The sequence below is a fragment of the Podarcis tiliguerta genome, assembly GCF_965153285.1.
Source record: "Podarcis tiliguerta genome assembly, chromosome: 2".
Taxonomy (NCBI): Eukaryota; Metazoa; Chordata; class Lepidosauria; order Squamata; family Lacertidae; genus Podarcis; species Podarcis tiliguerta.
Genome location: NC_139535.1, coordinates 49,378,037 through 49,390,404, shown reverse-complemented (window position 1 = coordinate 49,390,404; position 12,368 = coordinate 49,378,037). Strand labels below are relative to the sequence as shown.

The 12,368-nt window shown below is 38.4% G+C and overlaps 1 protein-coding gene across 1 annotated transcript in view; it reads right to left on the bottom strand.

The window, feature by feature from the left end:
- The window catches only part of NT5DC2 (5'-nucleotidase domain containing 2), a 31,001-nt gene that overhangs the window by 13,229 nt on the left and 5,404 nt on the right, over positions 1–12,368 (bottom strand). Inside the window, exons 2-7 of the mRNA XM_083429437.1 lie at positions 12,084–12,268; positions 10,478–10,552; positions 7,872–7,927; positions 5,894–5,987; positions 919–1,047; positions 65–125 (exon numbers count right to left, since the gene is read on the bottom strand). Of these exons, the coding sequence (XP_083285563.1) occupies positions 65–125; positions 919–1,047; positions 5,894–5,987; positions 7,872–7,927; positions 10,478–10,552; positions 12,084–12,268 (600 nt within the window). The remainder of the gene's footprint in view (positions 1–64; positions 126–918; positions 1,048–5,893; positions 5,988–7,871; positions 7,928–10,477; positions 10,553–12,083; positions 12,269–12,368) is intronic.

Here is a 12,368-nt window from a genome sequence, read left to right as displayed (position 1 = left end):
ATGCCAGACAGTGTTCATTACTATTCAAAAAAAAACCTTAATCAAAGTTTAGAACTTAACTGACCCATGTCCTTTTCAATCCATTTGTACATCATTCCTTTCACATGGACATCTTTAATGGCATCCTAAAACAGCAACGAGTAGTTATGCATAAGTCTTAAACCTTGTATTGTATTATACAGCACCATCAACCACCATATGCCACTTTATAAAGTAATCATCAAAAGAGAAAACTGTCAGGAACTTGACATATGATGTAGGAAATGCACCCAAAGCACTAACACAGTCTGTGTATCAGTGGACTTTGAGGGCTCTCTCTCTCTCTCTCTCTCTCTCTCTCTCTCTCTCTCTCTCTCTGTGTGTGTGTGTGTGTGCAATACAGAGAAACCAAATGATAAGTAATTTCCAGGAATCCACTGAAGTCACTGATACATGGGTATATTTAAATTTACAGTCCAAAGCAATTTGTGATGCTAAAGATGTATAAGCAGAGTTCTGCTTGTGTGGTCAGGTTCCTATAGGTGTTGAAAAAAAGCAGCTTAGGAGTATTACTGAAAAAGACAAATGACAAAAGCAATGTACAAAGCAGAGTCATGACACATTAAAGATGAAGTGGAATCCAGTCCACCAAAGCATATGCCCCAATAAAACATGCTAAGTCTTTAAGGTACCACAAGACTGATGCTTTTGCTGCAACAGAATAACATGGCTGCCCCTCTGGAAAATGCAATATAGAAATTCACTATACTTCATGCTAATTAAAATAATAATTATTGATTGCTTGATTTTTTTGTCTCCTTTATTTATTTATTACTATTTGACAATGATACATTATGCTTGTGCAACGCAACTCTCATATAAGATACGGGACTGCCAAAGGCAGAGTTTTCACCTATACCCTAAAACAGCTGTACTCACACTTATATCCTTGTAAAGATGAACTTGGTCATACTCAATATTGTGAGTGATGAAATAGTCAGTCACGGATGAAAGCAGAGTCATTTCAGGAAGGGAGAAGATGTCCATAAACTGCTTAATTGATGGACCCTGTCCAAAAGAGGAAACGCAATATAAAAACTGCTGTTTAACATAATGTACTTCTATAGGAAGTGGGAGGTTCGACAGTGTCTCACATTTCAGCTGAACACAGCGTACCCTCTGCGAACACAATAATAGAGAGTTACTGAAGTTTTTGAATCAGCAGCTGTGGTTTTCCTCTCCAAAGCAACGAATCAAATGTGGCATGCATGTACAGGAGTCAGAGACTTACTGTAACTAGACAAGTATGAGATGATTTTAGAGATTCTGGTAAACAACACTGGGAACATGGCTACTTAACTGGCATGCATCTAATTCTCTCAGGATTTGTGAAAGATTAGCAAGCCCCCTCTTTTTCCTTCAGCTTTGGGACTGACGTAAAGAAACACCCATCTGTTGATGTCTGCTTTTTTAAGCTATTATTATGTTGTTGAGGTTGTTTTACTGCTGTCTTGAGCTGCCTTTCGTTCACCTAATGGTCTCAAAAGATGGGATATAACACACACACACACACACACAAAATCTGCTTCAGCAGCAACTTCATATGACCAAGGAATACAAAAACAAATAACATTACCAAATTTACCAAAGTAAATTAATTAACAATTCCATGCAGGAAACAAAATCATTCAGGTTATTAAAAAGTGCAACATTGTAAATAATTATGTATACAGATTCATTCCTTGATATTAATATACCTCTTTAAAGGAACTTCACTGACCCATTAACCTATGATCTACAAATTATATTCAAAATTGGATTGGGTTTGGATTCCTATATATTTTTAACTGTATAATCAGTTTATATAGTCACTTCTGTACAGAAAGGTGACTGGACAGACTGCACTCACATGTTCACCATTTCACTATAGCAACTGAACAGAGGCTTGGTTTATAGAGAGATTGCACACACATAGGTACAGCAAAGCTTTGTCATGATGCAAGGGGATAAACCTATTGCATGGTATTCACATGCCACCAGACATGGAAAAAACATAGTAGATCCCTCTGGATAGAGGGATAAATCATTGGTTAGCTTTTGATATGCATAGGACCATTGTGGGGACAGATTAGTAATGGTCAGGAATGTATATGTGTTATTGTATAGAACAAAACAAAAAAAAAAAAAAGTATTTTCCCCAATCTTTTGAGGCAATACAGCCCAAGTCTATTTGAAGCATTTGGATGTAGCTGTATTAAAACAAGCTAAATAAAATAAATATAAGTACCCCAGATTGAACTGCACTGACATGCAGGAGATGAGAAAATATCAGTGATCTCAAACTCTGTGCTATCATGAACCTCCAGTGCCTAGTCTGGTCACTAAATTTTCTGGCCACTAAAAGGGTATAGTAAATAGTAGGATACTACTGTACCTGGTGATTTGTTTATTTCAAGAAGTAGTTCCCAATTTCTCAAGTCTTTAAAAAAATGGGAGTCTCTAGAAGTGGCAGCAATGACACAGACAAAAATCTGTTCTCTTTTAGCAGCTGAACAGTACAAAAAAACAACAACAAAAAGCCAAGACTGAACTACAAATTAAAGCCGTATGTGGCAGTCTGTTAACAACTGAAAATTATTGAAATATGACCTTTCCTTTCATCTGACTAAAGGAATAATCTGCTTTATAATACAGATTATGCTAAGAAACACTTTTATTAAACAGAAATCAGATACTGACTGCCATATGGCCAGGGGGCTGGTATCGTTGCTGATTGAGCAAAACAGCTACACCATAATGACCTTAACTAGTCAAGACCTAATTCAGCAGAACTCACCTTCCAACTATAATGACATCAACAAATTATTTCTGGTCTGTCGGTTGGAAGGGACTTATGTACACTGTCAATGCACACACTAGAGCAATAAACTAATCAATACCATGTTATCAGACCATTCAAGACCTACCTTCCTTCTTTTTAGGCTTCTGACTTGCTAAGCTAACATTATTCTACCAATATCTTGTGTTTTTTTAATACATGTATCATCTCCAATGCTTCCCATATTTTAATCGGATACTTTTAATTTATTGATGAAACCCTGACATTTGTTTTAAAACAATGTAATAAGCAGCCTTAAATGTGTTCAAAGGACCCCAGGAGGGGAGATAATTATTTTAAATAAGAAAGGCCAATGAATAGTTGCACTAGTGGGAGCCGGAACTGCAGACCTAGAGGCTACTTTAAAGTATAGCAGAACATGGAATATCTGCTATAAGGTAACTGCATATTATCTTAATGGAGGAAGAGGTCAGGAAAATAAAAAAGTGTTGGGAGAAGCCAAAGAAGCTAGAATGATCTTTGTTAAAACAGAAGGGATTCTCCCTGCCAGCAGACCACCACCTACAAGGTTTTAGATTAAAAACAGACAAATACTGCATAGGAATAGATGTTTCTTACTCAATCCAAATGCGAAGAAAAAATGTACTGTAGTTAAAAGGTATTTTTAAAAATCAATGTAATTTAGTTCTTTCTTCAAGCAATTATAAAAAAACCTCATGGGTCAGAATTTCCCTTTTTTGTCATCACATCATATATCCATGGTGTATGAGACAACAGTGTTTGCTTTAGATATGGTTAATCTACCACTGAGCAAACAATTCTCTCTCAAAACTTTCCTAACTCACAGAGCTGTCATGAAGGACAAATAAGTCATGTTTAACCATGGTATGTAATGGGTTTTGGGTTTTTTTGTTTTGCAAAAAGCTATATAAAGCACCAAAAATCTGTCTACTGCAACTATGCTCTCTATCTTTTAAGATTTCACTGAACATCGCTCCCATTAAAGCATATCTCCACAGCTATTTTTTTATGACATTACAATTTACAGGATGGTGAATACCGTACATCTTTTGATTGTACAGTATGATCATATAAAACACATATTAGGCCCTGCTCCCACGAAGATAGAAATAAAACTGAATTATTCCTAGTATGCAGGAATAATTTGTACCAACCTTTAGGAAATTGTTAATGGATGAATACACACACCATTTACCGGCCTTTCCCACAGACCTGTACCCAATGAGGGCAAGGAAACATGAAGACATGACTGCACTGTTGAAGGAACCTCACAGAAACAGAAAAACTTCTCTAGAAAAGGCAGCTGTTCTGCAGATCAATTGGCAGCAAACAACAGCTTACACATCTCTACCGACGCGTAGGCTATGAATGTAATGCCCTTTAGGCACACATCCCCCCTCTCAAAATTCATGAGAGATTACATACTCTCATGAAGTGAGGAACAGGGTACTTAGTCCAGCGCAGGTCAGGAAAAGGGATTTTTGATCCTCTAATATATAGACCGACCCACTCTGAAATGTATCAGGGCTTTCTTGCCAGTCATCTCTCTCAGTTGTCAGATCTCCCTCATCCTTTCAGAATCCTAGTATTTGAGAGGGTGGGAGTCTGGTTAGACTGGAAGAACAAGGAGGGCATGTTCTTTCCCATTCAATGCATCCTCAGCACACTGCCTTGCACCAGGGAAGTGATCAGATTAGCAGAAGTCAGCTGCTTAAAGACAGGTTTCTGGCATTCTTCTACAAATGAGAAGGAATCCAGCTGAGGAGTGTACACAAATGTTTTACTGTCACAAAACTACTTCTGGACTCTACTGAAATGTAACATATTGTATCCAACCAAGTCACCCCATTAATGGAAAAACTTCTGCCTATGCAAAGGAACTTCCTCTACACCCCTTGAGCCCCTTTACCCAAAATCTTCTTCTGGGGTCCTTCCAACCTTCTGGATCAACTGTGGAGAGGGGGACATGGGAAGACAGGAGGAGTCCTTCTTGGATGAATTTGCTGAGTACAACCCAATGTGTTACATACAAGTATTACTTCTGTTCTAAAGGTGTGCATTGCACGTCTCCGTGTCCAGTGGGAGAAGGACAATGTATTTCAAAAATTGGAACTAGGGAATTGTTCAAATGTTACTTTATCTGTGAACCTTAATGCATAAAAAATGATGAGAAGGAGCGTAAGGCAACACTTGCACCAGAAAAGCCTATGTTTATCTGAATGCACTATCTCATTGACCTTGAGGAATGAGTACACAAGCCTGAGATTTGCTCATGATTTAGCTGTGCACAGAGATTCAGAGAGTGACGTAGTGTCTGAACTGTCTCCGAGAGTAACACTATTTCTGAATAAATGCAGAGCGTCAAATTACAAGTCTAGAGAAAAATATTTTCTTTTAATAAGTTGCTGTTAAGTCCTTTGAAAAGGAACACTATACAGTGAGTTGGGGTGGCTATCTGGTAGCTTACAGATCCTATCTGGCCATTGAACAACTTCATCTAGTCCTCTGCAGTGCTACTAAATTGCAATAGTGTTGAAAAACAACAACAAACTTAGATTTGAAGGGTTGAAATGGTTGTAAAAACATGCAAGAGATCTAATCTCCATATTAACACCATGGCTGTTGGGGCTTTGTATAAATATGCTGACAGATACCCAGACTTCTGGAATACTCATTGGAATAGCAGAGCCCCAGAGGTGACCACTCCCAAGAAAGATGAACAGATGCATAAGTACTATGCAAAAATATGAATAATTATTCAGCATTGCTAGTAATAATACTTAAAGTGCTCCCTAGGTGGTCGTATCTGGAGTCATCCAGTCAGCTAACAAATTTAAGATTATTTTACAAAAGTCAACCAGACTCACTGTCTCCCTGACAAATTGTTCATATGCTCCTGAAGAAACAGTATGTTTAAACTGGCAAGTGCTGCCTTTTCACACTTGGAAGAAATCACTGGCATTTTCACTTAATTCCTGCATATTGGATTTCTCAGTTATTAAGAAGAGCCAAAGCCCCATTTTATTAAATGGTCAATAACGAAGCTTACGGTACCTTGCCGTAAAAGTCACTCATCTGGTATAATGGAATATGCTGGGTCCCGCCATACATTTCAATGACCTCTTCATCAGGCACTGGTTTCAGCCCTCTATAAGCAAGTTAAAAGACTGAATGTCAACCTCAAGTGAGATAAATGCCAGAAAGGAGAAAAAGGACAGACTGGAATGAAAGTCTATTTCTATCACAGCATGGGGCTTTCAGCTGCCCCAGAATCAAAGAAAGCAGAGATTAAACTTTTCACAGGTCATTTATAAATTGGTAGCCAGCTGTGTTCACTTCACTGAGAATCATTTCTGATTGGTTATTCTGTGCAACATTTTTCAAAAAGTTATATAATAGGTATATGCTTTGGAAGTGCAAATCAACCAACATAGCTCCTCTTGGTTTTATCACCATGTTAATAAAGGTTCACTGTATTCTTTTATGAGGAGTGTTAAATTTCAGGTGCTTCAGCATTGACCCAAGATCCTTCAATACTGCATAAAACAGTAGTGTCTGAATATTATCAAGCATCTTTTGAAGTAGCTTCTGAATCATGCAGGACAGCTTCATATAATGTATAGACAACAAACTAAAGAATATTTCTCTGAAGGAAATTAAGGAAACAAAATATAATAATATGATACTGTGTAAAAAATAACAAATGAGACTTAGTTTTTTTGAGAACAATCAGAAGTTTATTTTATCCTTCTTACTGTCATTTTTTATTTCCTTTTCCTTTTTATTTATTTTTTGTTGTATTTTTCTTTTTCTTGTGTAGTGTTCATGCATAAACTGTAATATGGCAAATTGTTTTGTAAATATGTGTTGAATGTTTAATAAAGATTTATAAAAATTTTAAAACAACAAAAAGTAGCTTCCGAATCATGCAAGGCAGCTTCATATTTCATTGTTTTTCAGCTGGAATGCTTTTATTACAATTGTATCAAAAGTGACATTGAAAAGGACAAGGTATATGAAGCTAATAGAAGGAACCAGAGAATCTACACACACCAAAGTTATTAACAAAACGAAAGTTGGCTAAACGAAGAATTGAGTCCAAACCCATGTGAGTCTATAGGATACAAAAGGAATTTAAGCTCTCCTCGGCTAAGCCAGTGTTCTTGGTATTGTATCTTAAGAAGTTATTCAGCTGGATTGGACGGTTATGTGGTTGAGACAGCTGGGCAAAGTAATGGGATACCACGACAGTTGCAACACAACAGAAAGGAGAATAAGTGTCAGTGGAGCCCGGGCACAATGACAATAATTGCTTCTCCAGGGGAGAATTTCCACTAGACTCTGGTTCCAAGATGGCACAGCTAGTACCTGCTGCCTGCCCCCTCTCCCTGCATTACTCACAAAATTAAAACCTATTCAATCTAACTGGCAGATATGCATGCACAACAGGACATCATTTTTGTGCATTTTGCAAAGCAATAACTACAATCAGTTACTTTTGATAAATAAAGAAATGATTAAACATTCACTTCGAACATCATGTTCTGAACTTTTGACTCAGCTCTTAATTGACTGCTTACTGGGTTTTGTTTTTTTATGCTCAGAAAGGATCTTTCCACACAACTTCACTAATGAATGTGGCAGTTAAGCATATTTATCAGGGCGGGAGGCCAGCTTCCTTTTTTAAACCGTTGATGCAACTTGTGCACGTTTCAATTTCTTAGTGAGGGACAGCGAGATAAAGAGAACATCCAACTTCAGTAAGTCTTGCCAGCGTGTTCTGCCTGCACTGACTTAAGTCACAGACCTGGAATTCAATTGTGTAAACAAGAGTTTAATCTCTGCCAATAAAATATAATTAGGTTTTCACTCCTACTACATGTGGCCATTAAAATGCTGCATCAAAGCAACAAGCTTTCATAAGAGCAAACAAAAGGCAACAGATCCAGAAAGAGAATGTACATGTACAGAGTTCGCATTTTAATTTGCCTTATATTCGCATATATTTTAAAAGAGATGGTATTCAACTCACTGATATGCAGTACCCAACTGAACATAGTGGAAAGCATCAATCTTCATCAGAAGGCTCTGAAAGATAAGCAGACCTTTACTGAGAAGATCCTCTGTATATTTTACTCATTCTGCAGAACCTAACATTAAAAGAAGTCAGTCCTACCTAAACTGATCCTCCTACTGTAACACATTCTTAAATTCCACTCACAGATTGCTAGTCATGTGTTAAGGTGCACTGAGAGGGAGTGCTACTAAACCCCTGTCCCTGCAGAACAAAACCACCACCACACCAAGCACATAGAGCAAAATATAAAGCAAGAGCCTTCTACTGGTTACCATTGGGCATGGAGGGAAATTTGGAGGTATTGTAGAAGTTATTCAGAAGAATCCTACGGTTGTTTGGTGACAACCCTGGTCCTGATGGTAAAATGTCACATTTGCAAAAGAGACAGCGCAAGTAAACACACTTTCAACAGAGTGTCTTGAATGGCAGTCTAGCTGTGCTCCGCCTCCAAAGTCACAACAGCCAACAGGATTCCAACTAATTCAAGGACCAATCTGAGCCACAGCCAGGGAACAAAGAGACAGCTCACATAAGACACGCAGCATGAAGCCACACTGTCTGGACTCATGGCTAGAGAGCAAAGAGCACACATATGGGAATTTGGTTATGGAGAACTTGGCATACACTCCTACCCAGCAGCTTAAGGGCAGGGAGGAGACAGGTAGGTGAGGATCACTTGTCTTCTCATCCCCCTTAAGGAGGAACTTTGCTTCAGAATTACACACAGCCACCGGGAGCTTTAATTCCACTTCTGCAATTATGAGTGAAAGGGCAAGGCAGTCCACACATGTAAGCAAGGGAAGGGGAAACCGAGGAGGAAACCATGTCTCAAAGCATAACTCTAAAGGCACCATCCATTCCTCCCCACTGAACACAACATGAAAATAAATGGGCATGCAGAACATTCAAAACACTTACGTGCTTCAGGTTCCCCCACAAGTTTGAACAGTGTACTTGCTAAATAAACTTTCCGTACTCAGCAGGTTGGCACATAACTGCATGTTAGCTAAGAGGGCTCCTGTTTGCAACAACTCCCTCAATACTCAAACATATACTATGCAATTATCAGCGAAGGACACTGGGAGCACAGGGATCTCTGTTGGTGAACTCTGGGCACTTTATTCTGTCTTTTCTCACTGAGGACCAGACATGCATGACTTATTTTTCCTTGCTGGATGGAGGGGTAGGAGGAGGAGAGAATGTGATATAAGCAGAAAAGTGTTCTATGGCAATTCCTTACAATACTGAACTTCAAGTTTTAAAAAAAGAAGTATGTTCAGTGTTAAATCTCTCACCTTGGTAGTTTGGAAGCTATAAAATACTTTCCAAATCCTTTTTAAAAAGTCATCTTCTCTAGCCCCAAGACTCCTCAGCTGAGGGTGATTGATAGTTCTGTGCAAATATCATATGGGTTTCATATATTATTGTGTTCTATGTATTTGACAAGCTAGCTGTCTGGCCCCAGTCCAATGCTTGTTATGTTGAAACTAATGCCTTGTATGCAGAAGCCAAAAGGATGAGGGGAGGAAATTACACCTGAATAATCCTGGCCCCATAGGAACACCATACTGTTATATTCACCAGGCTTTTATGATATGTTTATTTTTTAATCTTGCTGTCCCATTAAGAACACAGTTGAGCACAACACACATATATCACTTTTTTAGGGTGCATATGAGGAACTTCCATGGGAAACTAGAACAGCACTGTAGAATTGTAGGAGCAATTGTAAATTTGCATGCTATATAATGGGGCTGCCCTGTTTATCTTGTTTTCATCTATGCAGACACTCATGCTTCACATTCCACTGGATTAAAGACTAAAACTCCCAACCTCATAAAATTGCCCAAGTTTCTCTTCTGTTACGTATGTGTGGAAAGACACCCTCCCCCTTTAAAACACACACACACACACACATATTTATATATGCCAAGTGCATGAAGCAATAATGTGCGCAAGTTAAATGCACACAAGTTGCAAATTACCTGGAGCTACAAGACAAAGTCTGAGGAGCCTTGATAGCTCAGTTGGTTAGAGTGTGGTGCTAACACACCAAGGTTGCAGGATTGATCCCCTTATGGGACAGCTGCATATCCCTGCATGTCAGGGGGTTTGGACTAGATGATCCTCAGGGTCCCTCCCTCTTTACAATTATATGATTTCTAGCATCACTACAAAAGACAGTGTCTTACATACTATTAACAGTGTTGCCCAGCAAACAAAACAAATCTCTTAATCTTCCCCAGGTATTTTGCTGACAAAGATGTGAAAGAGCCTGTACCAACACCCAGCTTCACCTCTTTGACAATGCAGTGCACTCTGGCAATGCTCCCAAGTCAACGTGTGATTGGTCAAGTCACCCAAAGGGCTGCCTGCCCAAACACTCAAAGTCATTGATAATTACACTTCTTATTCTAAGGGTAGCCATGATTTTTCAGCAGTCATTAGCTCACCATGCACACAGATATTTCCAGTGGGCATACAACTCACAAGCTCCCTTGTTCGTCTCTATGAATACAGCAAGCTAACACATGAACAAAGACTGAAGTTGTATATCTTACCTTGTGGACATCATAGTGAAGCCCTCTTATGGCAAATCCAGGAATGTATTCATATTTTCTGAGTCCTTCTGGGTACTACAAAACATTCCACTAGAAAGCATCAGTATGTTTTGTCTCACAGGGGTGTGTACTACATTATATTCAGGTTTTTTTGTTTATCCAAAGACCAGTAGAAACCCAGAAGACCCAGAATGTTGGACTACAACCTGGGAGACTAAGGTTCAAATTCAAGCTCAAAGGATGATCTTGAAACAGTTATTGCCTCTCATTCTCCATCACTCACAGCATTGTTGTGATGATAACATGAAAATTGGGGAACTATGTACATCATTTTTAGCACCTTGCAGAAAGGGAGGTTGCAAATAACACAATATAAAATTAAAATAAAACAGGAGACAATGGCTTGGTTTGAATAAAATACTAACATATGGTTAAATTAGCATTACAAAAATTATTCTCAGTGAGCCTGGACTTGTGCACTCTGCCCTCTAGTGTGACTGTGTGGATGACTTTGGAAGTTTCTGCTTTAGATTACCCACAGTTTAATGTGCCAGCCATACACTATACTGTGGTTTAACTTAACTACAGTTAGCTGAAATAAGAGAGATTATTATTTATTATACCGTCCTTCACCCGAGGATCCCAGGGAGGTTTACGATATGAAAACACAAAAATACATAACAAAAACAAAACCCCTTACAGTTTAAAATTCCACAGATTGTTCACTTAGCCAAAGACTAATAAACATAACACAGGTGCCAGGCCAGCCTCCCTGGGGAGAGCACTCCACAAACTATGGTTTGGAGTTGGCTTTAACCGTAGTAAGATTAACCACAGTGTGTCTGGATTCAGACAACATGGCAAGTGGCAATTAATTTAAAATGGAAGTGAAAGCTTTTAAACAACTAGTTGTGACTGTAGGGTGGGGGAGCTTAGTATGTATATACCTTTGACACCTGAGCTTTTTTTGACTGCATGTTCTGTAATTGTTAAGCTTTAAATCTGTTTTTAATCTAATACTTTTTAATTATTGTAACATGATTTGGGCCAAAGTGTGGGCAATAAATTAAAATCATAATCCATTTTTGGGAATGGCTACAAGGGGAAGAGTGGGAGCATTTATTTACCTGTTCAGCTAACTACATTTGCTCTTATGAATTAATCCAGATAAACTGTGGTTAGGGTTAACAAACAATCTTCAAACCATGGTTAATGATCCTTAATCATAGTCAACACTAGCTACAGTTTGTCCAGGTGTGGTCAAAACAAATACCAGTTAAAAAAGTTTAAAAAAACAGTAAATGTTTCCAGTCTCCTTGTGGCTATATCAGAGGACATGGGGGGAGTGCAGGGACTCAAGGCTTGTGAATATAATACTAAACACTTGTTTATTATTATTTGTGAACTAAGCTATTATCATACAAAAGGTGTGGAAGGATCTGTTCTTGCTATTTATTTTATAAGCCCCAAACAATCAGTAGAGAATTATGTACACGCTGGTCTAAGGATCGTTTCCATACTGTCCCATCATGCCCTGCTACAAATCAATTGAATAAAATCAGCATTTGGTAACTAGGCAATAAACAGCAAGAATAAGGTACATTACCTTAAACTGTTCAATTAAGATGTCTCTGGCAGTGTTGAATATCATAGAATGTAACAAATTTGAATATTGCGCTAATGTGTAATCATAATCAAAGCCATAGATCTCGACATCTCCCAGACTGATCTCATTATTTGCATAAATAGCTGCCGGGTTAAGAAGACTGCAGACCCCTGGTGGGAGGAGATCTGGAATAAAATAAAGGGGGGGGGGTAAGAAAAAATAGCCTTTAAGCTGATACCATGTAGAGTGAGGATGCTGCCCTGAACTATGAAGTTCCTGTTACTA